This window comes from Drosophila biarmipes, chromosome 3R (assembly GCF_025231255.1).
Source record: "Drosophila biarmipes strain raj3 chromosome 3R, RU_DBia_V1.1, whole genome shotgun sequence".
NCBI lineage: Eukaryota > Metazoa > Arthropoda > Insecta > Diptera > Drosophilidae > Drosophila > Drosophila biarmipes.
In genome coordinates, this window is record NC_066616.1 from 23,149,421 (window position 1) to 23,176,891 (window position 27,471).

The 27,471-nt window shown below is 48.1% G+C and overlaps 5 protein-coding genes and 1 non-coding gene across 6 annotated transcripts in view; 2 read left to right on the forward strand and 4 right to left on the reverse strand.

Moving 5' to 3' along the window:
- Positions 1–201: 201 nt before the first annotated feature.
- On the reverse strand, positions 202–7,405 carry LOC108026183 (activating signal cointegrator 1 complex subunit 3). The gene is made up of 6 exons (XM_017096972.2): positions 7,212–7,405; positions 5,475–7,156; positions 4,446–5,421; positions 3,979–4,387; positions 1,030–3,918; positions 202–969 (listed from the first exon to the last, which is right to left on the reverse strand). Exons 1-6 carry the CDS (start codon positions 7,340–7,342, stop codon positions 514–516), a joined length of 6,543 nt encoding a protein of 2,180 aa, XP_016952461.1. The 5' UTR covers positions 7,343–7,405; the 3' UTR covers positions 202–513.
- A 314-nt stretch (positions 7,406–7,719) lies between these two features.
- Positions 7,720–8,926, forward strand: LOC108026186 (trissin). The gene is made up of 4 exons (XM_017096975.3): positions 7,720–7,839; positions 7,906–8,365; positions 8,422–8,512; positions 8,570–8,926. Exons 2-4 carry the CDS (start codon positions 8,314–8,316, stop codon positions 8,748–8,750), a joined length of 324 nt encoding a protein of 107 aa, XP_016952464.1. The 5' UTR covers positions 7,720–7,839; positions 7,906–8,313; the 3' UTR covers positions 8,751–8,926.
- A 13-nt stretch (positions 8,927–8,939) lies between these two features.
- On the reverse strand, positions 8,940–10,480 carry LOC108026184 (opsin Rh6). The gene is made up of 3 exons (XM_017096973.2): positions 9,643–10,480; positions 9,297–9,577; positions 8,940–9,243 (listed from the first exon to the last, which is right to left on the reverse strand). The coding sequence occupies exons 1-3, from the start codon at positions 10,348–10,350 to the stop codon at positions 9,123–9,125; spliced, it is 1,110 nt and encodes a 369-aa protein (XP_016952462.1). The 5' UTR covers positions 10,351–10,480; the 3' UTR covers positions 8,940–9,122.
- A 104-nt stretch (positions 10,481–10,584) lies between these two features.
- On the reverse strand, positions 10,585–12,010 carry LOC127010475 (B9 domain-containing protein 1). Its single transcript, XM_050888494.1, has 2 exons — positions 11,293–12,010; positions 10,585–11,149 (listed from the first exon to the last, which is right to left on the reverse strand). The coding sequence occupies exons 1-2, from the start codon at positions 11,681–11,683 to the stop codon at positions 10,812–10,814; spliced, it is 729 nt and encodes a 242-aa protein (XP_050744451.1). The 5' UTR covers positions 11,684–12,010; the 3' UTR covers positions 10,585–10,811.
- A 6,637-nt stretch (positions 12,011–18,647) lies between these two features.
- LOC108026162 (A disintegrin and metalloproteinase with thrombospondin motifs 20) overlaps positions 18,648–27,471 on the forward strand; it is a 52,611-nt gene continuing 43,787 nt past the window's right edge. Inside the window, exon 1 of the mRNA XM_017096895.3 lies at positions 18,648–19,517. Within this exon, the coding sequence (XP_016952384.1) occupies positions 19,173–19,517 (345 nt within the window). The 5' untranslated portion in view covers positions 18,648–19,172. The remainder of the gene's footprint in view (positions 19,518–27,471) is intronic.
- The window catches only part of LOC108026185 (uncharacterized), a 40,928-nt gene continuing 39,339 nt past the window's right edge, over positions 25,883–27,471 (reverse strand). Inside the window, exon 3 of the transcript XR_007764511.1 lies at positions 25,883–26,223. This is a non-coding gene — a transcript (uncharacterized LOC108026185). The remainder of the gene's footprint in view (positions 26,224–27,471) is intronic.

Here is a 27,471-nt window from a genome sequence, read left to right on the forward strand (position 1 = left end):
ATAATGAAACGCTCTTTACAGCATACTGGAGGAGCGGGGGATTAATGATTCCCTTATTCCAGGGATGTCTATTTTAATTCTTCAAATATAACCGGTTTTCAAAGGTAAACGCTAGATGTCACCCCTGTGGTATGTAAAAATGTCGATAAAGTTTTACCTAAAATAAGAACTTAATAATCAGATTTTAAAAACAAAAATCTCTGCGCTTTAAATACAAACTTTATTAACTTCACGTAATAAAAAATCTTCACTTTATAAATTCACAGAAAGTGTTTCAGGCCTGCTAGTTCTACATGGGTCGGTTAACAAAGGAGCTTCGTGTCGAAGCAAGTGACTAATGATAAAATGTTAAACATGTCTTGGAGGATCACACAATAAATACGCAAGTTCAGTTCGACTACAAACTTAGGTATGCTAACAGTGATTGTGAAAAATGTTCCATTTGCTACAAGTTAAGCCTCAATCTACAGAATGATACAATATTCGTCTTAGTTTTACTTCTAAAGGCCTTCCTCAAACCTCTTTTGCATCGATAATCTCAAAGCGGAGGTCATACTGCTGGTCGAAACCCATTAGGCAGTCGGACATTAAATACAGCGTGAGCTGCAGGCGGCCACGTCGCGGAGTTGCCTGGAAGGAAATGCGATTGGAGCAGCGCTGGCCGCGAATGGTTAATCGCTTCATGGCCAGGAGCTCGTCATTGGACTGGGATCCCAGGGTCAGAAACCAGGCTTCGTTCTTCGGCTTGGGATATTTGGGGCAGTGTACCGTGTAGCCCTGTCTTCGCTGTCCGCTGGCATTGAGACGCTGAAGATTTACTGTAAGGACGTAGTCCTCATTGGCATGCAGGGGCATCCATTCGCCCTTTGTGTCTCCAAGCAGGGACAACGGCCGTTTGGCATACTCGTCCTCCATATAGCGACCCTCCACCGATATTTGCAACGCTATCTCGGGCAAATCTTGGATTACCTATGGATATTTACAAATCATTTACGTATCATCTTGAGGAACAGTAAGTGCAGTGCCTACCTTATACATCTGCTCGATCTCGTGCTCCTCGAAGTCATCTCGCAGAGGCTTGGCCAGCACTTCGTACTCTTTTCTGCACAGCTCCTTCAGCACGGGCAAAGTCAAATAGTCGTGGTCGTCGTGGGGTACATTCAAAAACGCATCCAGGTTGTCCTCGCTAACTCCTGGCAGTGTTAGGAACTCGCTGCCGTCGAACCAGCGGGCCTGAATGACGCACTGCATCAGCTGCTGCACCACCAAAGTGGTGGAGAGCCATCCCCGTTCCGCGGTGTAGTCCACCATGGCTTGCATCACTCGAGTGGCGTTGTCCAGCGCAGACTTGGTGTCCGTTAGGTAATCCGAATTAGGCAGCGAATGGCGGCTGAAGTGAGCCTGGAGTAGCAGGAACGTCTTTGTGTACGGCGAGTCCCAGGAGGCGGATGGTGGCCTAAAGCGACTCATCTCAGCCATCTGCTCATTGTACTTATCCTCGTTGTGCCGGACAGGTTGCTGATCGAACTCGTAGGAATCTGCGATGGCGAGAAGGACTTCCTTCGTGCTCATGCCCGGCTGCAGATCCTCCAGGAAGTGCTTCATTGTGCGGTAAGACAGGTAGTAGTAGGAACTGATTCGCCCCAAGAAGGTTGGCACTAGACATCCATCACGTTCCACCAGACAGGCGGCAGCGGAAAGATCATACACGACGCGCTCCACCAAGTTGGACATGAAGGCGTTCACATTCTCCGGTTCCACGCCCTCCAGCTGGTAGTACGAGGGATTCCGGAGTAGCCGTCTGAAGAAGTAAGTCCACGTTAGGTAATCGAGGGCCGCCTGTTTCGACTGAACAGTGCCGGCAACGATCTCGGCGTTAATGTGCTCTGCCAGCACACCCAGCAGACTGGACTCCACGGGGAATGGATCGTACAGGAACTTCTTGTAGAAGTTCTTCTTTTCGTCGTGCACCAGGACGACGGCCACTCCTTCGTTGTCAAACTGCGGCCGTCCAGCTCGTCCCATCATTTGCAGCACATCCGTGATGGGCATGTCCACATATTTCTTCACCTTGCCGTCGAAGTACTCGGTTCCCTTGATCACCACCAGATGGGCGGGCAAGTTAACGCCCCAAGCTAGCGTGGCAGTGGCCACCAGCACCTGGATCTTGCGGTTCAGGAACAGCTCTTCCACACACTTGCGATCTTGCTCCTGCAGACCAGCATGATGAAGGCCAATGCCGAAGGCCAGGCAGAATTTTAGGTTCTGATCACGAATGTTCTGCAGGATCAGCTCCATTTCATTTTCGGCGATGTGCAGGAACTGCTTGGGATTGGCGTCGCCAGCCACGAAGGTTATAAGATCCAAGGCCGTGAGACGAGTCTGCCGACGCGAGGAAACGAACACAATGGTGGGCTCGCATGGAGAGTAGGTGCGAATAGCCTGGAACGTGGGCCGGTTCATAGTGGCCATGCGGGGACAGTAGTGTTTTCCCGGGAAACCGTTTATGTGCACTTGCAGCGGCACTGGACGCACCGATGGCTTGAAGTTGTACAAACCCATCTTGGTGATGCCCAGCCAGTTGGCCAGATCCTGGGCGTTGGCCAAAGCGGTGGACAATCCTACGATTCGAATGGCTCGACCTGTATGGGAGCTGATGAAGTTTGTGCGCGAGACAATCACTTCGATGACCGGTCCTCGATCCTCGCCCAGCAGGTGGATCTCATCGATGACGATCAGGGACACATGCTGCACATATTCTCGCGTCTGCCAGGATCGACTTATGCCGTCCCACTTCTCCGGCGTGGTCACGATCAGCTGTGACTCTCGGATGGCCTGGATGTCGGGCGTGACGTCGCCCGTCAGCTCCACCACCTTCAGTCCCAACGAGGAGCGCTGAAACCGTTGTTCCCAATCTGATATGCGCTCCTTCACCAACGCCTTAAGCGGAGCTATGTACACTACCTTACATTTTGGGTTTTGGTTCAGAGCCCTAAAGATTGCTATCTCCGCCACAATGGTCTTGCCACTACCAGTGGGAGCGCCCAGCAGTACATTGTTGTCGGTGTGGTACAGGCAGTGGAAGATTTGCGTTTGGATGGGGTTAAAGTGCGTGAATTTGTAGAGGGATTCGTAGAGTACGTTCTTGAGGCAGCTGACTGGCAGTGGACGGAGGGGCAGCAGCTCCGTCAATGGCGGGTGGTGCTCCGGCAGCACCAGGTGTTGGAAGGATAATGGAATGCATGTAGTGCTGCCCAGCCAGCTGTCGCTGCTCACTCTTATGTAGTATTGTGGCGGCAGTGGCTCCTTCAGTGGAATGGTCATTACCAGCTGCTGCGACTGGCCGCTCATTACCAGCTTTCGGGTCACCTGGAACAGTTCCGAGTGGTAAATGTAGTTGGACTCCGGATCTTCAATCCACAACCAGAAGCTTTGGCTGGTCTTTCCGTGAACGCGGTCGTTCCACGTGAAGCTGGGCCAGATGTCCACCTTGATACGCAGCACAGTTCGTGTGATGGGCTGCAGACTGGCTTCCACCTCCAGCATGGGCAGCTCCTGCGCGCAGCGGATCACCAGTTCAGCATAGCGATCGCTGCGCAGCCACTCCTTCAGCTCCCGCTGCTCCATGTCCCTCAGCCGATAGACACTCAGACCCCGTCGTTCCAGTTTGTCAATGGTCTCGGCGTTAATGGCGGGAAACTGTCTCAGGTGGCTATCGAGATCCCATTGCCGGCGCTCAAACATCTTGCAGAGCTGCAGCATGCGGCCTGCCAGGACCGCGTTGTTCTGCCGCAGGACAATGGAGAACAGAGCTCGGGTAATTCTCCCTATATTTGTGGTGATGTAGGACATGTCGGAGCTCAGTGAGAAGGACTTCACATAACCATTGGAAAGATATGTCTGAATGAGGATGTTTACCTGGAGGAATAAATAATCTTTAGCATGGTAGGTATATAAATTAAGAGCATGGATATTTACTTTGCCGTGGATATTCTCACTGCCTCCGTAAGGCTTTATTTTACAATAGTAGCTTCTCAGCTCGTCCAGCTCCTCCATCTCATCATCTCGCACTTTGAGCTGCTGGAACTCCTGCGCCTGGGAAATCATGGCCAAAATCTCAGCCTCGTTCATGAATGGCTTCATCAATTCGTTGAAGGTCTCCACCGTGTCGTACTTAATGTAGAAATGCGAGGCAGTGCGACCCAAGTCGGTGATGTTCATGTCCATGGTGCGCTGGTTAAAGCGCATCATTCGAGCCTTGTCCAGACTCATCGATGCGTTCATGATGAGAGCTCGGCGACGTGCCTCCAGCGTGGGATCCTTTTGCAGCTCTGAATATTCGATTCCATACACATGAGGATTTATTCGCATTCGTACAAAAAGGTACCTAAAAAAATTAAATCGAAGTATTATCATCACCATATGAAAACCCTGTTATTACTTACGTGTAGCTAAGCCACTCGATAGCTTCTTCCACATTGGTAATCGTGCCCAGACCAATTTCCGCATTAAGATTGTCAGCCAGGCAATTCACAAAGTTGGACTCGATGGGGAACTGGTTGGTCAAGAGCGAGAGGTAGTGATTCAGCTTGTCATAGCTGGTGATGATGGTGCCCACTCCACTCTTATCGAACTGGGGGCGACCGGCGCGTCCGAAGATCTGCAGCACATCGAGGATTCCCAAGTCCACAAAGCTACCATGCTTGGCATCGTATATATCCGTACCTCGGATAATGACAGCATGCGCCGGCAGATTGACACCCCAGGCGAGGGTGGCCGTGCAGACCAGCACGGAGATGTGGCCCTCGACGAAGTACTTCTCAACCATCTGACGGTCGGCACGTAGCATACCGGCATGGTGCATGGCCAGTCCGCAAGAGAACAGGTCCACCAGCTGCTTGTTCCGGCTCTTCTGAATCGAACGCATGGCCAGTCCGTGGGCAGTGGAGTCATTGGGCAAGAACAGGGCACTGGTATTGTTCTGCTGGGCCAGTTCACGAATCACGTTCGCCGTCCGCACGGTGGCATTTCGGGCATGGACAAAGACCATAATCTGGTGGCCCTGCTGCACCATCTCAACGCACTTCTGGTAGCAGCACTGGTCCATGTCGGCGATCTGCTGCAGCGGTTTAACCGACTTGATGCCCACGAAGTTGGTGTCCAGTGGAACAGGACGGAAACGGGAGTCGAAATAGAAGAGGCCCTTCATGGGATTCACTCGCAGGAAGTGAGCCACATCGATGTAGTTTGGCAGGGTGGCGGACAGGCCCACAATGCGGATCATGGACTGCGAGGACTCAACGAGACGAAGGGTGCGCGCCACCAGTGCCTCGACCACTGGACCTCGTTCGCCATGCAACAGATGCACCTCATCAATGATAAGCAACTTGACCAGGCTTATCAACGCCACATCGCCGCTGCCTGCAAGGGAATTGGATTAACATAAATTTAGGAACACATAACATTTAGCTTACCCTTCCTGGTGACCACATCCCACTTCTCCGGCGTGGTGACCAGTATCTGCGTGGCCGCCATCTCCGCCTTGGTTAGCTGCATGTCCCCTGTCAATTCTCGCACAACAATTTGCAAAGATTTCAGTCGTTTGGAGAAGTTATCGACCATTTCTGAGGCCAACGCCTTCATTGGAGCTATGTAGACGATCTTGAACTCGTCCCGGTTGATGACTCCCTGCTCCAGGTGGCAACGGATAGTGTGCACGATGGATAACATGGCCACATTGGTCTTTCCTGCTCCCGTGGGCGCACACACCAGCATGTTTTCATTGCTGTGGTAGGCCACTGGATAGACGACGGACTGGATGCGATTCAGTTCCTTGCAGTTGGCAAAAGCCAATCTCCCCACGTCGTCCAGTTCTTCGATTTTGATGCGCTTGTTGCCAACTGTCAGTGGCGGTGGCTCGCTGGCAGGGATCTTGACTTCCTCCCACTGCTTGTTATCTACTCGCTGGGCGTTGTCAGGCAGGGTAATTCTACTGCCTCCGATGAAGCCGGCGTGCTGTTTGGCCAGCAGCTGGCTGTCGAACACATAGGGGTAGTGGATGGGCTGGTTGTACGCGGCCTGTTTGTAATCCGACTTGGCCGCTTTTGTGCTCAGCAGCAGAGGCTCACGCTGGGCGGCCTCCAGAAGCTTTCGCTGGTGCTGCATGCGCAGTTGTTGGACAGAAACGGCTACCGCACAGTTCGGGTCGTCCTCGGGCTCCTCGTCTTTGATGCTGCGCATGATGCGCTGCAGCTTTTTCTCCTCCCGACGCTGCATCTTGCCCAGCTGCTTCTCCTGGGCCGACTGCACCACCACCGCGCTGGCCACAGTGGGACGCCGTTCCGTTGCACCTCCACTAGCTGCCGCCTGACTGCGCTTCTGCTTCACCTCCTTGACGCGCCGGGATCGGGTGGCAAACTGATCCAGTTGCCGGGCGATTTTGTCCCGCTCCTGGAGCAGCTTTCCCACCAGCTCAAAGTAATCGAAGCCCAGAAGTTCCATGAGCTCGTTCTGGATCTCCTCACTGCTGCGCTTGGAGCCCAGGATGTCGCCCACGCGGCTCAGCAGGTGCTCGTCGTCCAGCTTCTCGGAGATTCCCAACAGGCTCTGCAGCTCCGGACTCAGCTTCTCGGCATCCGGGTGCTTGGTTGCCTCCGGGGCGGACTTGGATTTGTACTTCATGGAGAACTTGTTGACGGTGCGGTTCTTGAGGAGGGCGTCCGGCGCCAGATCCGTCAGCAGGCTGATGTCCATCCACTCGGCGGGTGTGCACTTGACGTGGATGTGGGCGCCCCATAGCGGACCCACTCCGGGCGCCTTGCGCTGCGCCTGCTGCCACCGCTTGAGCCCGGTCCGCTCGTGCTCCTCCAGCAGATCGCCGATGGCCAGGACGCAGTCGTGGATCTGGGTCTTCTTGCGGTCGAAGGTGTGGCCGAACATGCCGTGCAGCCGCTGCGTGGTGGCCACCAGGAGCACCCGCTGCTCGAGCAGCAGCCAGAAGAGGTACAGCGTGGCATGCTCCACCACCTGTGGCTGCTCCTCGTAGCCCATGCACTCCTGCACCAGGTTGCGCAGCTTCTGCAGCTGCACCTTGGCGGCGGGCTGTTTGCCGGCTGGAATCTGGGCCAGCAGCCGGGCGATGGTCTGCTCCTCCTTGCTGGGAGGGAAGGGGGTCAATGTGGAATTTCACAGGTGGTGAAATCGCAACTTACTCCTGACTGCTTGTCGTCGTGGACGCGGAGTTGGCGGTCCGCGCCTGCCGCAGGATGCTGAAGCGCCGGCTCCGGGCCTCCAGCTCTGTCTTGGTCCGCAAGGATGCACTCAGTCGCGGCGGCTCCCACATAATTAGTCCTTATTTTCGACTAGAGCTGCAGCCAATTCCACATATGTTTACGTTTTAATAAGAGTTAGGGGTGGGGAAAGAGCGATAATCGTTAATATCGATGCTATCGATGTTTCGCCACCTGTGAATAGAGTTGCCGGAGATCCAAAATTGCTGCTGTTAACTTTCAGTGCTATTTCCTCTCATATCTTCAAGCACTGTTAAGTTGCACTCATGTTATTGCTCGCTGTTAAGCGCCATAGAAAACAGAACTGGCTCACTGTTATTAAAAGTACTCAAAGTTAACTTGGTGCTACCAGATCGGGAGAGTTACATCTCACACGCAGAGGAAGAGGAAGAACGCTTGGCGCCATTATTCAAAAGTTTCAAAATTTATAAATTTGTTATGCTTTATAATAGAGGAAAAAAGGGAAAGAAAATGAACGGAGGTTAAATTGCAAAGTAAAGCAAATAAATGACAGGACTAGAAAGTTTAAAATTTCATCCAAGCCAATATAGTAAGTGTTGTATGCATACATTATACCTTTCTTTAAACTTAACTTATATTTCCACAATATTTTAAGATGCCCAACTTGTCGCTCGCCAGCCGGATTGGGAACTTTTACAGCCTGCGTCCAGCTGCTTTGATTTGCGGCTGCCCATTGACCTCCGCCCCCAAACCACCCCGAAGACAACCCCAAAATATCCCCATAAACTTGTTGCGCAAGCTGCAATTGTCCGTGTGCTGGTACTTATTATGCACTGCGTGTCCACACACTGGCTCGATTCCTCCTGGTTATCCATCTGCCACACGCTTCATTGACCACTTTGAATGCCGGGATTCCGGGAAGAGTGGGCGACTGTCATGTCGAGTATATAAGCCCGGCAGCCGGCAAGTCGCTCCTTTCAGTTGCGCTTTCTCTGGGACTCGGAACAGGACGCCAGGAGGAGATCGTATGAGTGGCACAGCATTCTGAGCAGACTGCCGACCAATGACCAAGACAACGATGCATTGGCTGGCCCACCTCCAGATCATCTTGCTATGTGGGTGTGGAGTGGTTGGTGGCTTACAAAAATACCTGTAATTCTATGCTTTTCAGGCACCTGGTTGATGTGCCCCAGCTGCAGGGCCATCAAGTGCGACACTTGCGGCAAGGAGTGTGCCAGCGCCTGTGGCACCAAGCATTTTCGGTGAGAAAAAGGATTTTCCATCAGTTCTTAGGGATAATTCAGAGTGTTTCCCTCCAGAACCTGCTGTTTTAACTACCTTCGCAAGCGTTCCGGCCCGGATGCACTGCGTCAGAGTTCGGACCGAAGACTCATCGACTTCATCCTGCTGCAGGGACGCGCCCTGTTCACCCAGGAGCTGCGCGAGAGGCGCAACAATGGCACCCTGATAGACCTCGGCCTGAACTCGTACTACCGCTAGGAACTGCTCCATATGACACCATTTCATCCTGACCACGAAACTGACTTTGATTCCCACCAACGACTCCAATGATCCTTTGGCTTTGGCAGCCGTTGAAATGCTTGAAATGTTAATCTTCCAATAAAGGCACAAACTTCTTTGGGGCACTGTGCTTGATGAAGCAGCTTGGACAGTGAGTTACTCGGCCTGTTCTTGATTTTGTATCAATTGCAGTTATATTTTACAGTATTTTTTTTACATTTTTCATTGCCATCTTTTTTTTTGGGTTTTCCTTGAGGTGTCTTTGCAAAATAGTTGAGTCTTTGAGTAGATCTAGAGCTGTCAGTTCCCCACGTCTGCAGTCGTCGTCGTCGGCGTCGTCTCTGAATGCGTCTAGGCCTGCGACTCGCTGATCTCCGCGGTGGCCTGTGTCCTCGAGTCCGAGGTGAGGTCGTCCTTGCCGCAGGCCAGGCAGGGCATCTTCTCGCGCAGCACCTGCTTGTACTTGGGGTGGCTAGGGGAAGCAATTTTTATAATACCAGTTATTGCCAAGATTAGAGAACCCACCTCAAGCCGTACACAATGGGATTGCACACCGCATTGGCCTTGGCGAACACCGAGCCGCAGATGGTGCTCAGCGGGCTCAGGTGCATGGACTCGAAGATGCCCGCGTAGTTGATGATGGTGTAGGGGGTCCAGGCGAAGAACCACAGCGAGATGGTGGTCAGCGCCACCTTGGCCAGCTTGATCTCGATGGCCTTGCTCTTGTCGGCCTCGCTGTTCCGCAGGGAGGCCACGTTCATCTTCTTGGCCTGCTCCCGCATGGCCTTCTCGTGGGCAGCCACAGCCTAAAAAAAAAACGATCATCCTTAGCTGGAACCTCGGCTACTCGGTGACCCGCCCCCAAACCCACCTTCATGATGTGCCAGTAGGAGAAGATGATGGTCAGCAGAGGCGTCAGGTAGACCCACAGCGAGTAGACGATGATGTAGGACCTGTTCCACCAGTCCTTGGCGAAGTAATCAGTGCCGCAGGCCGTCATGTTGCCCTCGGGCACATACCGGTTCCACCCGAAGAGCGGGAATAGGGCCCAGGCCCCACAGATGATCCAGACGACCAAGAGCCGGAGCACCGCCGCCGTGGCGGTCAGGGGCTTCCTGGCCATGCCCTTCACGATCACGCAGTACCGATCGTAGGCAATCAGCGTCATGGACCAGATGGAGACGCACCCGAAGAGCGAGCCAAACATGCCGTACAACTCGCAGAGGAAGGGACCCATGATCCAGGTGCCGTAGAAGCCATTCAGCACCACGGGCGGGAACATGGTGAACATCATCATGAAGTCGGAGAAGGCCAGGTTGACCACGAACATGTTCGACGGAGTGCGCAGTCCCTTCGAGGAGGTGAAGATGTACATCACGATGAAGTTGCCCGTCAGCGACATGGTGCCCAGGATGGCGATCACAAAGCCGATGATGCCGAACCACATGGGCTCCAGGGGAGGCCACTGGTACCAGTAGGGGTCCACCATGTGCATGATCTCGGCGGGCACACTCTCGGCCAGGCTGAGATTGCGGCCGTCGCGCATGTACCCATAGTGCGGGGGATTCAGGCTGACCATTGTGGAGCTGTAGTAGATGGGTCTTCGGTGGTGGCTTCGTCTGAACTTGGCTGGCTACTCTGCTGCGGAGACTACTCGCTGCCCATAGCAGGACGACTGGCTCTCGGGAGGCGGACTCGACGGCAATGCCTGCGGCGGCACCCCGTCCGGGTCTTTATAGGCCCAGTGGCCACTTGGGCGTCCATCCGCCGTCTTGGACTAATTGCCCTAATCCAATTAGCCGGCACTTGGCCAATCCGCAGCTAACGATTGGGCTTTCGATTGCCGCAAATTTGCTGCGTCGGATTACCACTGGTCGCGTCATTTCGGTACCTTCTTATCCGCCGGAAAGCCAGCGTGGACAGGGTCAAGTTCGAGGCAGCTCCCCCAGAAACCAGCCACCCACCCGGCAATTAGATTAAGACACAAACGCTTTCCTGCTCGCCAAGTTCACGTTTTACTGACACGCATCACTAGACTCCTCAGGCATGCCACTGGTAGCCCAGCTTGCGGGCTCCCCGCGTCACGGAGGACAGCTGGAACTGCAGGCTGCCGTAGGACTCCATGGAGAGGCCCTTGCACTTCAGGTTGTCCAGCAGCACCTTGGGATCCTTGAGCTCCGGCTCGCGGCCCAGCAGCCAGCTGATAATGTCCGCCATCATGCTGGGGCACTTGGGCATCAGGATGGCCGCCTCCTGCAGCTCCGCCTGACCCGCAGGACGACCACCACCGAAGACGGGCAGGTGGATGTGGGCGTAGCCCAGGAGCGTCTCGCGCCCCGTGCCATTGCGTCCGAAGACGCTCACCAGGATCTGGGGCCCTGGAAGGGAAGGGTATTCGGTAAGTAAACAGGATAAGATAGCATTTATAATTGTTAATAATAGCACTATTTTTTATAAAATATTAACTATAAAAAGTGAACTATAAAATAATAATAATTAATTAATAATTAGTTTCACTCACAGCCAAAGGGACTGGTGCTCTTGTAGGTCACCTCGATGGGCATGTTGAACACAATGGGGTCGTTGAAGTGGCCCCTCTTGTTGGTGGCCATCTGGGTGAGTCCGTGCTGGGGTCCCGAGGCCAACTGCCAGTCGGGCCCGGCGACCAGTTCGTAGCGCAGGAAGATGAACTGCTTGTCGGGACCCATGGGGAAGGTGGCCGACACTATCTGGCCCACGATGCTCACGGTGAAGTAGGTGGCAGTGGCTTTCGCGTCCATCGCTTCTGGAGCACTTTCCTTGGCACTCTGGGACTTCTTCCTGCCCTTCTTCCTGGGCTTCTGTTTATGTTTGCCATGCGGCGGAGTGGTGTCCTCGTTGCCAGGGAGACTGAGTCCCTCGCTGGCGCTCATAGTGGTGGCTTCCGACTTCCAAAGGGGTGTCTTTTCAGCTTGGGCACCAAATACTTTCACCTGACAACTGACACCGCATGAGTGTTGGAAAGAGTGGAAAGTTTTGACCACTTCACGTAGGGCCCTTGTCCACTTTACAATCGATATATCTAGCTAGCTTGGCAGAATATATTTTGTATGCTCTTCTTTATAGAGTTTTCTGCACACGCCAGTATGTTTTTCATATTAAATAACAGAAGAAATCATCATATTTCTAAACAACTTCATGTGCTACTTAGCATATTAATGTTGTTGATATTTATACTTGTGTAATGAATTCAAATTGTTATGTTACTCATATGGTTCGTGTAAAATCCAAAGATAAGCCTTTTCCTCTGGTTTCTTAAAGCTGATTGTGAATCATATAGAAAATTCCTGGGCAACACTTACAGATTGCAAGTCTGGCTAGTATATGACCTGTCGTATTTAATCATAGTTTAGATAAAGCTCCGTGGCTAATTCGAGTTTCTTGCTGATTTAATGAGCCAACGTGTTCATAAATCACATTAATGATTTCTTTCGCTGGGAATCGTAAGTACCTAAGACGTGGGTTTCCTTTGTCTCGTCAATTCGGTTGGGAAAACAACTTATTTTATCAACAGCTCGATTGGTCCGGTCATGTCGACGCCAGGGTAATTTAATACCATCCGCGTTACAAGCTCGTTACATGGACCTCGAGTGGCTCTGACTCCTCGCCCGGCCGCCCATTTGCATACTTTGATCTAGTGCTTTATTGTAATAGCATATCTGCACACCGCTAATACGTGACAATTACAAGATAATAATTCATTTTCAGCCCCCGGCCCAGGCAGTCCAGGCAGTCCGGCCAGTCTGGACAGTCGGGGGGGGCCAAGGGTCAATTGCGATCGACACTGACTCAGGGTCCAGCCTCTGGGGTTCTTCGAGAGCCGTGTAATTAATGCTGTAATGGCCATTTAGCAATTTATGGCTGCCAACGCGGAATGCCTGTAAATCATTGCGACAATTGCCGGCGCTACCGAAACGGGAAGTCGCGCCTCCGATCTTCGATCTCCGCTGCCGGTGCCGCTCCCCATTGGCAACATGATGCCTTATGCAATGCAAAGCTGGCCAGCAGCCAGTCAGTCGATCAGCCACTTCACACGGCTCTTGGCGCAATTAAAACGCGCCTCCAATAATGTCAATGGTTCAAGGCGAGGTCCCGGCTCCAACACCACCTTCTAGCATCGAACATCGCACATCTTCGCCAGACGCACCGATCAGATTGGATTGTCACTGCAGCTGTGGTGCAGCCGGTGGTTCTGGTTCCGAGTGGTGCAACAGCTGGGCCAACCAAGTGGTGCCGCAAGCCCAGCCGGATCAAGTGCTCACACTGGGCGAAATTGCAGCCAGCTCAAAAGGAGGACACAAATTGAATCTCTTAAAATAAATAAAATTAAAATTAATTAATAATAAGTTCAATTTTTGTTAAAAATTGTACATCTAATAGTAAATGGTGCTGCTTATTTCTAAAATATTTTATTGATCAAAAATAGTACCCTATATAGTATGACTAACTGGTTTCCAATGACTTTCCCAAAAATTCCTATCTTCTGGCTAATTTGTTCGGGTTACATTTATAGATGTTTTCTAAAAATTCCATTTTATTTATATGTTTCTAATCCGAATTTTTTGTACTTCAAACACAGCTAGAACCATAAATTAATCATCGCGGATTAAGCATTAAAAACACACTATACCCAAATGATATGATGTTTCCGAATATGCTGACTTTCAAAGCGTTTTTTCCACAACTTCAAGAACTTACTCATGTCGTACGATTTTTGACAGCATGGTGTGTTATGGTGTGTTATGCTGTGTGTTGTGATATGTGCACTTTCCCGGAATAAGCTCCTTTGATAGCCAAAGGCTTAGCCTTAGGCTTAGTCAGGCTGTCGGAAAGCAGAAGTGAAGCCATGGGGCTATCAGAAATCGGACATCGCGCCATATGCCCTGTGCCATATGCCATATTCCATTTGCATTTGCCGAAAGCCATAAGCTGCAATTGGAGATAATGCTGACGCAACGCAGAATCGACATAATTTCGGCTTGGGTTTTGGCATTTTTCGCTTCTAATACTTCAGAACACCGCCTGGAGGCATACTCATACCCACACTCACTAACTGCATTCAATTACGTTTTCGGAATCAATGAACGGGGGAATTATTCAGAAAGAAACATAAAGTTGGGGCCTTATATAAAACCGATTCATATCCATTGAATGGCCGGGCCTGGTGTAAATGAAAATTTTCAATTGAAGTCTTTGGCCAGTGCATTGGCCACCCCGCGAGGAGTTGCATTACTGAAAGCCGAGCGCCGTGTGTTGAACTTTTTGCGCAACTTCTGCGCTTCTGGAGCGGTTCAGGGAGCGTTTGGGGCCGGAATCATATGCAGATGTCTAATATCACTCCCCCGCCGACGGACAGTTCAAAGAGACCCCGGACAGATCCGGCAAAATTGAGTTATGCATGCGTACGTACTTGAATTGTAGTCCGCTTTTATGATCTTGCCTTTCAGCGGCCACTCAGCCTTTACGGCCATAGAGCGCTGCTACTCAGGGGACTTCTGCTACTTTTAAAATGTTTTCAATTTCAACTCACTTCAAGTCTTTTCCACATGATGCCCATAAATATTCGCAAGCCTAGTGGATATGATTTGCACGCGAATCTCGCCATTCGGTTTCCATCCCAAGGAACATGAGTACACTGATCTAAACGGAGGAAATGTATTTGGAAATTTAATATTACTTTATTATTTTCTAACAAATATTTAAATTTAAAACACATGTTTCTAGTTTACTTCTTATTATAATTCCATTCATATAGTCTGCTATCCCATAACTCCCTAAAAACTCATGTTATCAACTTAGTTTTTCTAATAAAAAAGCTTCAAGGCCATTGTAAAATTTTAGATAAAAAGTAAGTAGTTTAAAAATTATAAGTTGTGTAGCTTTGGGAGGCATGCTTCCCTCCGTGCAGCTATATATAGACCACTATTGGTTTATATTTTGCGCGTTGCGTGGGCGTGGGCCAGTCTCAGGGTCAACGCACGATCCACACCACATCCCCATGCGCCTCCACCACGACCATCCCCAATTCCCATCTAGATCGCCACCGCCATCTGTGTGTGCTGCTGTCATAGTGGCTGTATGCTGCTCTATGGTCTGTGGACGCTGTAGTTGAATGGATGATATATGCCATACAGTTAAGTGAAATGTATCTTCGAGATACATGCGCCTCTTACGCATGCCTCGCGATTTCGCTTCCTACGGCCGATGGCCACACCGATTCCCATTTCGATTCCTGCCGCTGATTGACAGCGCACGTAATTGAGTTTGATTTTTGCGAATTTCCAGAATTTAGACATCATCGTTGCGGGCACCGAATTGGAGGCTCTTTAAGATAGGTTTGTGTTTAGTTAGCCCAAATATTTGATTCGATTCGATTCGCCCCGCTTCGGTACGGTCTGATGGGGCAGCTGTCAGGGGAACTTGAAAACCTGAGCTCTCAATAATTCCAGAGGGATGGGAATGGGAATGGGTATGGGGCTTTCGCAAGCTTTCGATCATTCAATCAGGATCAATATTTATCAATCAATCAATGGTGTGTGGGTGAGACTGAGTGGAACTATCCCATGGATACAGCAACGCGCCGAGCACACGCACCCGACACACTCGCTTACGAAAACATAATACTCAGGAACATATACCCACATATATCCAAATGCCGACATGGACCGACGCAATTGACTAAGAGGCCTGCGCGTGTTGGACGCACGGACGGATAAACAGACAGTGAGTCTGACAGCGAACATCTGAAGACTTGGATACTGATCCGTAGTCTAGGGCCCTTCACAGCCTCCACTCGGCGGCCTCCGCCGTCTGCCCATGGAAACTGCATATGGGAGGCGATGCAGGGGGCAGGCTTCACCTGAAAGACCGGGGCTCCCATCCGCTGGAGCATCGCTGGGGCAGTGGAAACGCTGCTATTTTCACTGCTAAACAAAAACTTTATGGCTGCGCGTGCTGCCCGGCTGGCTAATGATCCGAATGCGTTAATTATTAAGATGATACAATGCGATGTGGATCTGGACAGATACAGATACAGATACGGATAGCATGGATACAGATGGATAGACAGATAGATACATTGTGGTCAGCGTCGGTGGGCTCCGCCTTTCGAGCTCCAGGGGCTCGATCATTAGCCAGCGGCGCCTCTTTGAGCAGTATTTCCTAATTTGGACAGCATGCTGCCCCGGATTAGCCGAGGATTTGCTAGACTGGCTGTGATATTGGGGCTCCAGCTAGGGAGGTATTCACTTGGTGGCTCTGTAAACATCGGTTGGCTGCAATAAAAAGCATCTTGTGGAACTCACTTGCCCCCCGACTTTTATGGCTGTTTTGTAAGATTTGTTGTTCTGGCTGCTGTTTTATGTTGGCTTCGTTTCGGGTGCCGGTGCCGGTGCCGATGCCTGCGGTTTGCTGTCGATGGCGAAACAAGCAAAACAATGCACACGCTCTTCCCGGAATCTTTTGAGCTGTTTTTCATTAGCCCAACATCCTCGCATACATATTTCATATTTTAGAATATTTTTTCGAGTATTCGCCGACTGCTCCAGCGGCAGAGAAGCGCTGAAAGCCAGCGAAATGGATTTTTAATTTCCAACTATACTTTAATTTGGCAAACGAGCTCTCGTCTTCTAATTGATTAATTCTTATTGCTGCGTTTGATTAAGGAAAATATTTAGTATACAATAGGGTCAATTGCCACATATGGTAATTTGGCATACAAGACATCTATGTGGAAGAGTTCTCGGCGCTCGAATAATGGAGCGGATCGCCACTATTTTTACCCACTGACGCGATCACTAGATTGATCTTGACCCACATTGGCTGGCATCCAGCAGATGTCGCACGATCTTGGAACAAATGGCCCAAAATAATGTCTCATATTTACTTCACAGTCAACTCCAGGCTGGCAAATTATCAACGATGGCCAGGAACTTAACATCCAGCTTGAGGTAAGATTTATTAAATAGTTTCTGAAATTTAACATTTTATTTGGAAAACCAAATTGACTCATTGTAATTTACACACTGTCATGTAGCTTAAAGTGCGTCAAAGTCATGGTAGGTATTTCTTATGAACAAGTGATCTTCCACTCATTGATCATCCACCCAACTTCCGTTCTTATTGTATATAATTATTCGGAACTGGTGTCATCTTCCATAGCTTTTTCATAATGACGTCTCATTCGGAAATCCAATGGTTGCATTGAGTAATGCTACGAGATAGCATTTATAGGTAATGTTATTTTTCTGCTAAATTTCACTGATTCATTATAGTTATTGAAACAAATTCTTATTAATATGTAGAGGCAAAATAAAATGACACAGAGCATTGCTTGTAAATATTTTAGGTTCTAAAATTAAAAGGAATTAAGTAAATCAATTATGAAACAAACAAGTGAAAATCAACTTGCTATAAAAAAATCTTTATCTTTAATTTGTATTATACAAATTGAAAAAATGTCTACGTCTGCAATTTCAATTTCAATTTTATAAAAAAAGATCTAATTCTGCATTCAAATTGAAAATAATACTTTTTCTCCAACTTTTATTATATAATATTTAAAGAGACAATTAAAAGTGGCGTTAATTTTAAATTATTTTAATTAGGGAAAAAATAAATAACTACTTTATACGTTTAATACAAATACTTTTTCTAAATAAGTCTTATTCTTCAATTTTTATTAAAAAAATGTCAAACCTGTTCTAATCTAAATTTATATAACAAACATTAAACTTTAATGGCTTTTGAAATGTATAGTAGCAATAAATGATATCTTTGTAGACCTACAGATAATATATGCAAAGAATAAAAAATACAAATAGATAAAATATACCAAATAATCACAAATTAGAAGCTTTACTGTACAATATACATGGCGATGATATGTTTTGCAGGACAAACAAGTGGCCTTGGAAGAAGAGTAAACTTTCGTCTTGTGCGTTCTTCTAACCCAATGAGCAAAGATCTCGCAGATGTCGCGATCTGGACCGGTCGACCTTGCGGCCGGATGCGAATTGTTACTATGTCTACCATCTTGATAGATAAGATATCCAGAAGATAACACTCCAAGGGTTGTAGAACCTGGCCGAGCACATAATCCCCACATGCGCCGGGCCATCGAGCGGCACGGAGCTAAGAGAGCGCGTTAAGCTCAGCTCACCGCGAGCTTTCCTCTCTGCCGGAGCCGAGCGCCTCTCCCGCTCTTGCTCCACGCCGGCTGGCTTCTTTGAGATCGCATGGCTTGGGGGCATGGGTGGCCAGGAGAACGGAGATACCTCCTCCTGAGCCGGGCTTTATCGGCCAGCAAACGATTCCCTCGGGGAGCTCGGAAATCCCAGCTAGCCATCCCAGAGCCCCACATATGCCTGGGGAGCACCGAAAAGAGAGCAGGCGCTGGGTGAGTGTGCGAGTGCGGTCGCAGATCGCTTTTCAGTGCGCTGTTGCCATGAGTTGCCGCGCTACCAACCGCCGATCAGTCCGCAGCGTGAACTCAAGCGAGCCGAAACGAAACATCGCAGATACAGATACACATACACTTGGTCCGGTCTTATATCACTTGGTCAGTCGGCTCGTTCTCCGCCTCGTTCTCTTTCGATTCGTTTGTTTTGCGCGCGCAGCAGTTTGGAATTTTGGCAATTGCTCGAATTAGGTTTCTATTTCAATCACTCGATCCCCGAACGCGAGCCCGAACCCCAATCCGAACCCAACTTAAGCCCCAGATCCTGCCAAATCCTCGATATCCTGCAGCCATGTCGCGTTAGCATGCGGTGCCATCTCGCACTGGTGAACTCTGACATGGTGCTGCTGTTGCGCTGCCCTGGGACAACCTTCGCCGCCGCCGCCGCCGTCGCTGCTGCCGAAAAGAAAGCCAAGCCAGAATGCCAAAGGTGACCTGATGTGACCAAGTTAATGGTGCAGCTGGAAAGTGAATGCAATCGCGATGGGTGTTTAGGTTTTAAGCTTCTCGCTTAACATTGGGCCAGCCACGAAAATTGTGTGATTCGGCAAAAAGATCCATCATGAAAGTGGTAAAGTAGTTTATCTTAGCTAATCACCGTCATAAGCGTGAGTCGTTTTTAAAGCCCACGAGCCGTAGTACGCTACGCTTTTTTTTCGCCGGGTGCGGTGCCCACGGCAACGGAACGAGACTGTCGCATTTCAATTAACAAAATAAGCAAAAGAGCCACAGAGCCACAGAGCCAACACCAGTGTACGCATATACGCAGAGATATAGATACATATAAAAACCCCTTATAAACGCACAGTGCGGATTGCGGTGCGATTTCGCCGCGAATTTTTGCACGTGCCACGCGCTGATTGGAATCGCTGTATCTGGCTATCTGGTCATCTAATCTGGTCAGCATGTCCATGCCGGAAGCCGGTCAGCCCGACGGGCAGCCCGCCGGCCAGGAGGTCGAGTGCCATTGCCTGCTCGGCGAGCGGCCGGATGCCCCCTATGCCAGCACCACGCTGAGGTCCACCACTTCCGGTCACAGCAGCCGGACGAACAGCACCACCGTCTGCGAGTCGCCGGGGGCGGCGTCCTCGAACTCCTCCTCCGAGGAAGATGACCTCGATTGCTACCTGCGGGGGCCGACAAGCGACCTTGGGGATGCCGGCCTGCGCTACTCCTTCAAGGGATCCCCGCCAGAGCTGTACTCGCCCAGGAAGGACTTCATCTCAAAGGGACCGCTGCTGGACAAACAGGTAGGTTCGCCTCCCATCCCAGGGGCCAGCGAATTTGCAGACCGGCACTTCACGATTTTCCATTTATTTATGTTTGTATTCCTCTCTGCGCGCTTTATCGAAATCGACTGGGCCAGCGAAAAGCAAATTCAAGTTAATTTATTGCATTGATTCCACATCGATGTGTCGAGTTCTGGCCTTTCTTTTATAATTTCGCTTGATTTGTCGATATTTTGGTGTGCTCGTCTCGTTTTTGTGTGCCGCATTGTTTTATTTTTTTCCACTTCCCCCGTTTCGAGTTTGATTAAATACCGCGGCGGGGCCACAAAGAAAGCGACATCGCATTTGAATTCACACGCTTCACTGGGCAGCCGGCAGGCGAAAAAGTATCTCGATGTGATTTCGATGTGATTTTCGGCGACCTCACCGTTCGGCGGTTTGCCAGAGACTGCAGAATGCATCCGCCGGCCCACACACTTCGGGGCCTTTCGCTCCAGGCCCCCGAGAGTGCACTCACGCATTCATCAAACGGCTGTTAATGGGTTAATGTTCTACTCCGCCGGCTCCTCCACTGAGTCACCTGCTCTGGTCTGGGCCCATCCATTTGCGTCACCTGGGGACTGCTGACATTTCCGTCACTCCTTATCGCGATTAGCTCTGCAGCAACACTTTTCGGGAAGGCTGAATCTGCATCCAGAGCACATGTCTCACCCAGATAAGAGGTAAAAGTTATCTAATAGGTGGCTGTTGGATGAAGAATAAATAAGTTTAAGACACTCCATATACCAGAGGGCTGGGAAACCTGATAGATAGTGGGAGTAGCAACTTGGCTTCAGCCATTAGCCCAAGTTCCACCCACCGTATTCACATGCAAGTGCAGGCCATTTGCAAGTTAGCCTCAGGCAAGCGCAGGCAATTGAGATCTACAGAGCTCAACAAGGTGTGAAAAGTAGCCGTTCGGGACGTGACAACAACAAATGTGGCAACAAGCCCGAAACATGGCCAAGCGACTTACAGGCCATTAGAATGTTATCAACGTCCGCCGATGCGGGCAGTGTAAAATTTGAGAAACAACACGAACCCGGGACCCCTGAATGCGTAATACATAATGCTGGGTGCGCGTAAGGAAGTCTGTAAGCCATTACCGGCCGTAGGTGATAAGGGGCCGGGTGTGAGGTAACCCCCTGGGGATCGGGATGGGATGGAGTGGCGCGGAATGGCCAGTTGGGCGTGCTTGGGGCTGTCCATATGCCGCCTTATAAACATCCATTCGGTTTGCGCGGAAGCCTATGAAATATTGTGACACATTCAGTTCGGTTCGGAGATATCTGTGCTCTGACCGCTTCGAAAATAGATTTTCTAATTTTTTATGTGGCGCCTAGTTTCGGAACACTTGCTGTAAGTAACGCTCGCCTGTGCGGGTACTGGGGTGCGACGTCAATTTGTATTTCGACTATGAAATTTGCACAATGTGTAGAATTTGAATATTTATTTTCTTGTTTTTTTTTCTTTTTGTTTTCCTTTTTTTTTTTTTGATTTTGTGAGCCGTACGTCGTAGCTTTGCGCGTGTTTCTCTGTCCCCGTGGCTTCTCGTTATTCATTTTGTCTTCAATTTATTTCGTCTACTTTAAATAAAAATGAAGAAAATTTGCGGCGTTCATTGACATTAAAAATGAGCAGAAATAATGCAGAGAAAGAAGTCTGAAATTGAACATTTGTCAGTCGGCAACATGTTTTAGTGATCCCCAGAGAAATGCCACTCGAGATGTGGGTGCTGACGAGTTGCGGCCGAACATTGCCCGGCCATCCAGCAAAAACTGAATGGATTGTTGGATGGACGACCCCCCCGGAGATCTACGTGTAATGATCGTGAAGTATTCAGCTCAGCCCGTCTGCCGGTGATTAATGCTATACATAACCATAACCGATTCTTATGCAAATGGGGAGGGCGTGGCCTTGCAGCCCTTCGCTCGGACGGGGTGACAAATAATTTGTCGGAATATTAATGCCGTCAGAGAGCCGAACAGAAACCAGATACAATAGCAAAAAGCCGCAAAATAATTTCAAGTAAAAAAGGCAGAAAAAACGACCAAATACTTTTAAGTGTGATGCCGGGGCGTGACTTTAGGGTGCTGTGCTTATGCTTTGGGTGGGTTATTTTGATTTAAATTTATATTTCTTTTGGCAAAAGATACATACGTGATCTGCATGCAAACACTTCTGCGAAGGTCCGCATCCCCCGGCCCGCCCCTTGGGGAAACCACCCACGTTCCCCGCAGTACCAAAGTCCCAAGTGCTCATTTTCTAGCTTACGAAAACTGTCTAAATGATGAAAAAATGTTTATAAAAGTCTCAAGAATTATGCTGGGGCGGAAAGTCGAAGTTTGTGTACTCTATTCTGCTAGATACATTTTATAACCTTACTTAAAGATGAAATATTAAATATCTTAGGAACCCTCAAAAGGAATTTGTAATATTTATTATACTTAGAGCACATCAATATTCATTTGCCTGTGGTATTTTCATTCATTGTTTGCCTTGCTAATTAGTTAGCATAAAGGCTATAAATAGGGTGTAGGAAATCATCATCAAAGCACTGCGGGCCTGACAAGTGATTGCTCATTTTAATTAATTCCTTTTTAATTTATCAGTCAAGATTAATGTTAAACATGTTCAATCTGGCTAGGAGTTGGTTTCGGAAACCGAATTCGGCGCTGGCCCAGCCGGGGTTTCTGTGTTAATAATTTAAATATGGATTTTAGCGGCCTTTTTCGGCGGGGTATTAGCATAATTGGGGGCCAGTGTCCATCCCCGGCAGCCGAGCTAATCCACTCAAGGCGAAAACACCTCTAATAATTACCTGTCCAATTTTTCTTCACATTCGGGTGATTTTTCCATCGATTTTGTATCTTGTGTCTCTGCCCGGGTCGTGAATGAATTTTTCAACAAATAATTTGGATATTTTTCGTTTCAGTTTTTGGCCATTTGGCTAAATACAAATTTGTTTAAGCCGACTCGTGGGCTTACATCAAAAGCCAGAACCGCCCATGGAGCACAGGCTGGTTTCGGTTTCATCGCGGCTTGATTGTCTTCTTGGCCATTTGAATGCTTTATTTGGTATTTAGTTTTAGCCCCATCCCCAGTGGGACGGGTCGGCCACAAAACCCGACTTACCTGACTATGCCTATCTTAATGATTTTTTATTTATTTGCTGCCATTTGTTGTGAGCCGTCATATCGCGTCTGTGACCATTTCGAGGCAGAGCGTGTAACATCACTTTACATAAATCCATTATATTTTATTTTTAACGACACTCTTTTAATTATTTCGCCCCGCTGGTGGCATCATCATCATCACCATCACCACTGTGATCCCATCTTCACGGTCAAGGCAAATGCTGGATGATCGCGGCATTATCGATACTGTCCATACTGTCGCTTTGCATATAAATTTGGGGACTCGGACGCGACTGAGTCGCAGACGGATTCTTTGGGGCGGTGCGTCTTTATTCATATGCTAAACTCTTCTCCTCGGAATTCAGAAGTCAGAAGTGGTTTAGCTGGGCCGACGGGCTCGGCATTTATTTGAAAGCAATTTGGGAACCTTGGGGCATCATCACTTTATCATCGCAGGCGGATGGGTGCAGCATAAGCCGAGCGCAGTCCGCGATCTAAATACAAAAAGAAGGTTCCCTAATGGCATTGACTTTTTTTCCCCCATTTCGTTATTGTTTTATTATTGCTTCCTGGCGGGGTTTTTATTAACATTTGAAGGAGGAGGAATTCGAATATTTGTGGTGTCTGTGCTGAGCGCCTTTGTTTCGATTCCTCGGAATTAGAAGAGGCATTGCGGCTCTTGGTCTTCGATCTATGCGGGGTGTTATTCCTAAATATTCGATATACATATGTATACCTACCTTTTCGTTCGGGTGGCATGATTTATGGGGCAAGTGATGTCGTTTTGATGGCGCATCGCGTATACGCCCGGCGGTACCATGCAGTTCAGATGAGACCCTCTGCCAGCCCCGTTCTTCTGGGAACCCCGAGCCATACCTGACATTTATAAATACAACCTTTAATCGCATTATTGCCACACGCCCTGCCATTCGGTGAAATCGAATATTCGCCATCGCCGCCGCGGGGCATTTGCCTAACGGTTTCGACAGCCGAGCGGCAACCTAAAACAAAGCAGAGCGTCATTTGCATAGAAAATCAATTCACAGTCATTAATAAATCGACCTGTTTTATTTATTATTTATTTACGTTTCGCTCGTCGCCCCAATCAAATATTTCCGCCTTATAACATTGTATGATACGACCTGCTAAGTGATGTAAAATGCCACTGTAACACAGACTCTAGCACCTTGCTTGCCTTATTGTTTGGGAAACATTTGCATTGTCTTATCATCTTATCACCTGAACTGCAGCTGGTTCAGGGCTGGAGTTTGTTTTTTACCTTGTCATCTAGAATGCCAAACAATAATCGTGATTTAACAGTTTACTGCCCCTGCTAATATAAGCAATATGCGGGGTTTTCCACTTTTAATTTGTTAAATTTTACACGCCTCCCGCCATTTATCATACATAGGCCGGGGACCACACACGTGCTATCCAAACTTCCAGAGCCCTCTGAGAGCATGGATCCCAACGGCAGCTCGATCAGCTGGCAGGTGATAGATAGGTGTTAATTTGCAGTGACAGAAGTGCACGTCACGGCAAATTTGGTGTTTACCCAAATGTTTAGCAATAAACAGCCCACCTCTAGAACCATGTTGCTGCTTCATGGGCGGCAGCTTACAGGGCGTATGAGTACTGGGGAAAAAAGTATTTACACAGAGTGTTTCTCAGCGGAGTGGCACTTCCACTTAAAGTGTGTGGAACACATCATCCTCCCCAAAATACAAAACTTTTACTTTCCATTTCATCACTGAAACTTTGAGCTACTGAATCTCAAGCTTGTTCTTTGATACACTTCCGCCTTATACCTATTATTATAACTTTTATTGGTGCCGCATGACAGGAATCACAATAAAAAATCGTGTTTATTGCTAAATTATGTTGTGACCGTTGGCTAGCGTGCGATATTAGTTTCGCCATGTGAACACTTTAATATTGGAAGAATGATGTGATAAGTTGCTACGCATTATCTCATCTTTTTTCCCTGTGTACTGGAATCGATGCGATCTGCAAACGATCTGCGAGGCACTGCTAATTAATGCTGGTAGCAACAAGTTCAGCTCCTTATCTCATTTATTTTTTCGTTTTTTTGCCGGTGAGCTGCGGTTCCTGAGTTGCGGCACGTTAGCGTTTGCTGTACAGAGTATATAGCTTTTAGAGCTCAGCTGTTCGGCTAGACAAACACTCGCCTTTTGTGTCTTTTTATAACATTAAACATGAGTTAATGAAACCCCTGAAGCCCATGCTTTCTATTTTCGGCCATGCTCTCGGGCTGATAAGAATAGTGCTGGAATTGAATATTGTTTCCCAACCCCTTGGGACTCGTATTGGGGCTATTATTTGGGTTCCCGGGAAAAATGCTTGATTAATAGCTCGATTGGACCTCCGTTTTCAACATCCATACACTTAGCATGTACTGGGCGAACTTGGCCCGTTCTGTTTATTATTTACGCAAGTGCACTTAGCCACATGTTGAAGAGAATATATTTTTAACACGTCTGTGTGCCCATTTTGTTTTTATACAAAATGCATATTTTAACGAAACATCAAATTCTATTTACGCAAATAGGAACATGAGCAGTGGGATGCTCGGATTCCTGCTGCCAACCAGCCTCTCGGCAATTAATACAGAGGCGTGTGTAAGCGGAAATCGAATTTCGATTGAAATACACACTCCCGATCCCACAACCTGCCCAACCGCCCTATGGCATCATGAATATCATGCACTGGCACAAACACTCGCTTCTATTTGCCAGGGGCAAAACTCAGCCTTAGCCATAAAGATAGCGCGGCAAAGGTGCCAAAAAGGTAAAAATAAAGCGGAGAAACCTAAGCACCCTTATTAGTTTTAGCACTCCAGACAATTGCCACAAATTTGGGCAAGCAGGCGTGTCAATTGCTGTACAATATAAACAAATTACTGTGTTCGGCAGCAACTTGAAGTGGCAGCAGGCGTGAATTTGTCACAAAATACCCAAGATGATGGTCGAAAAAGCAGTGGCTGTTGGTTCGCACCGGCTGCCGTTAGGTGGCGCTGCCAATGGTGTGGGAACAGGCATTTAGTAAATGCCCACATAATTACGATTGTATTTCGGGCACTACAAATGCCAATTGCCCGCTCCCCCCGCCTGCTGTTGTACAATTAGTTGTATTTATGCTCCCCAATGTGCGGCGACGGCTGTCGCTGTCTGTCATACAATAATTAAACGACCATTAGGCGTATTTAGCGCACAGCTCCGGAAATTTGGGTCATTACCAAAGCAAGAAATCAGCCCAAGACAGAGCAAAGCCACACACGTGCTGGCCGTCGATCGGATGTGTTTATTATTATTATGATTGTGATTACGCCTGGCCTGTCTGCCCGATTTGGCTATCCGCCTGCAGCTCCCGGCCACCATGCCCGCCACCCACTGGCCAAACGCATCTTGTCTTCATAAACATTATGGAAATCATAATTTAACGCCTGCTGGCCGCCAAACAAAAATTGGCAGCAATAATAATTATAGAGTTTGAAGGCGAAAGCGATCGATGGTTATCCTCGGAACGCGTCTCTGCAAAAAATAAAACAAGATAAATCGGGAGAAAAATGTATAAAACAAAATAAAATCAGATAAGGAGAATAAAATGCACTTCTAAGTGTTATAAGTTGAGTTACTGGATTTCGACTTAGTTTGTGGTAAAGATTTCTAATATTCTACATTCAAAAATTTTCCTTTTCACGTTCAATTTATAAGTCTCTCCAATTATTTTTTAAAGTGGGTAGCCAAAACTGTATTTATACCTGGGATACCTCTAAGAGTTTGTGGTAGAATTCTCTAATATTCTGCATTCAAATATTTCCTTTTAGCGATGGTCGAAATTTTAGCCCATTTTCATGCCAATTTTTTTGGCATTTATAGTGGGTTTCAGTACTGGAACCCAAAACTGCACTTCTAATATTGATAACTTGGGTAATTTTATCCCGATTTAAACGTGGGATACCTCTATGAATTTGCGGTGGAATTCTCTAATAATTTACATTTAAATATTATATTTTAGCCCATTTTCATGTCAGATTTTTTGGCATTTCCAGTGCGTTTCAGTACTGGAACCCAAAACTGCACTTCTAATCTTGATAACTTGGGTAATTTTATCCCGATTTAGACGTGGGATACCTCTAAGAATTTGTGGTGGAATTCTCTAATAATCTGCCTTTAAATATTTCATTTTAGCGATGGTCGAAATTTTAGCCCATTCTCAAGTCAGATTTTTTGGCATTTCCAGTGGGTTTCAGTACTGGAACCCAAAACTGCACTTCTAATCTTGATAACTTGGGTAATTTTATCCCGATTTAGACGTGGGATACCTCTATGAATTTGTGGTGGAGTTATCTAATATTCTGCATTCAAATATTTCATTTTAGCGATGGTCGAAATTTTAGCCCATTTTCATGTCATATTTTTTGGCATTTCCAGTGGGTTTTAGTACTGGAACCCAAAACTGCACTTCTAATCTTGATAACTTGGGTAATTTTATCCCGATTTAGACGTGGGATACCTCTACGAATTTGTGGTAGAATTCTCTAATAATCTGCATTTAAATATTTCATTTTAGCGATGGTCGAAATTGTAGCCATTCTCAAGTCAGATTTTTTGGCATTTCCAGTGGGTTTCAGTACTGGAACCCAAAACTGCACTTCTAATCTTGATAACTTGGGTAATTTTATCCCGATTTAGACGTGGGATACCTCTATGAATTTGTGGTGGAGTTATCTAATATTCTGCATTCAAATATTTCATTTTAGCGATGGTCGAAATTTT

Excerpts from the sequence above, each read along its gene's own strand:
- LOC108026186 (XM_017096975.3), top strand. The coding sequence starts at position 8,314 with ATGACCAAGACAACGATGCATTGGCTGGCCCACCTCCAGATCATCTTG. Across the intron at positions 8,366-8,421 it reads CCTCCAGATCATCTTGCTAT|GCACCTGGTTGATGTGCCCC; the intron begins GTGGGTGTGGAG and ends TATGCTTTTCAG. Across the intron at positions 8,513-8,569 it reads TGTGGCACCAAGCATTTTCG|AACCTGCTGTTTTAACTACC; the intron begins GTGAGAAAAAGG and ends GTTTCCCTCCAG.
- LOC108026183 (XM_017096972.2), bottom strand. The coding sequence starts at position 7,342 with ATGTGGGAGCCGCCGCGACTGAGTGCATCCTTGCGGACCAAGACAGAG. Across the intron at positions 7,157-7,211 it reads ACGACGACAAGCAGTCAGGA|CAAGGAGGAGCAGACCATCG; the intron begins GTAAGTTGCGAT and ends CTTCCCTCCCAG. Across the intron at positions 5,422-5,474 it reads GGATGTGGTCACCAGGAAGG|GCAGCGGCGATGTGGCGTTG; the intron begins GTAAGCTAAATG and ends ATTCCCTTGCAG.
- LOC108026184 (XM_017096973.2), bottom strand. The coding sequence starts at position 10,350 with ATGGTCAGCCTGAATCCCCCGCACTATGGGTACATGCGCGACGGCCGC. Across the intron at positions 9,578-9,642 it reads CCTACTGGCACATCATGAAG|GCTGTGGCTGCCCACGAGAA; the intron begins GTGGGTTTGGGG and ends TTTTTTTTTTAG. Across the intron at positions 9,244-9,296 it reads CCCATTGTGTACGGCTTGAG|CCACCCCAAGTACAAGCAGG; the intron begins GTGGGTTCTCTA and ends TGCTTCCCCTAG.
- LOC127010475 (XM_050888494.1), bottom strand. The coding sequence starts at position 11,683 with ATGAGCGCCAGCGAGGGACTCAGTCTCCCTGGCAACGAGGACACCACT. Across the intron at positions 11,150-11,292 it reads GAGCACCAGTCCCTTTGGCT|GGCCCCAGATCCTGGTGAGC; the intron begins GTGAGTGAAACT and ends CTTCCCTTCCAG.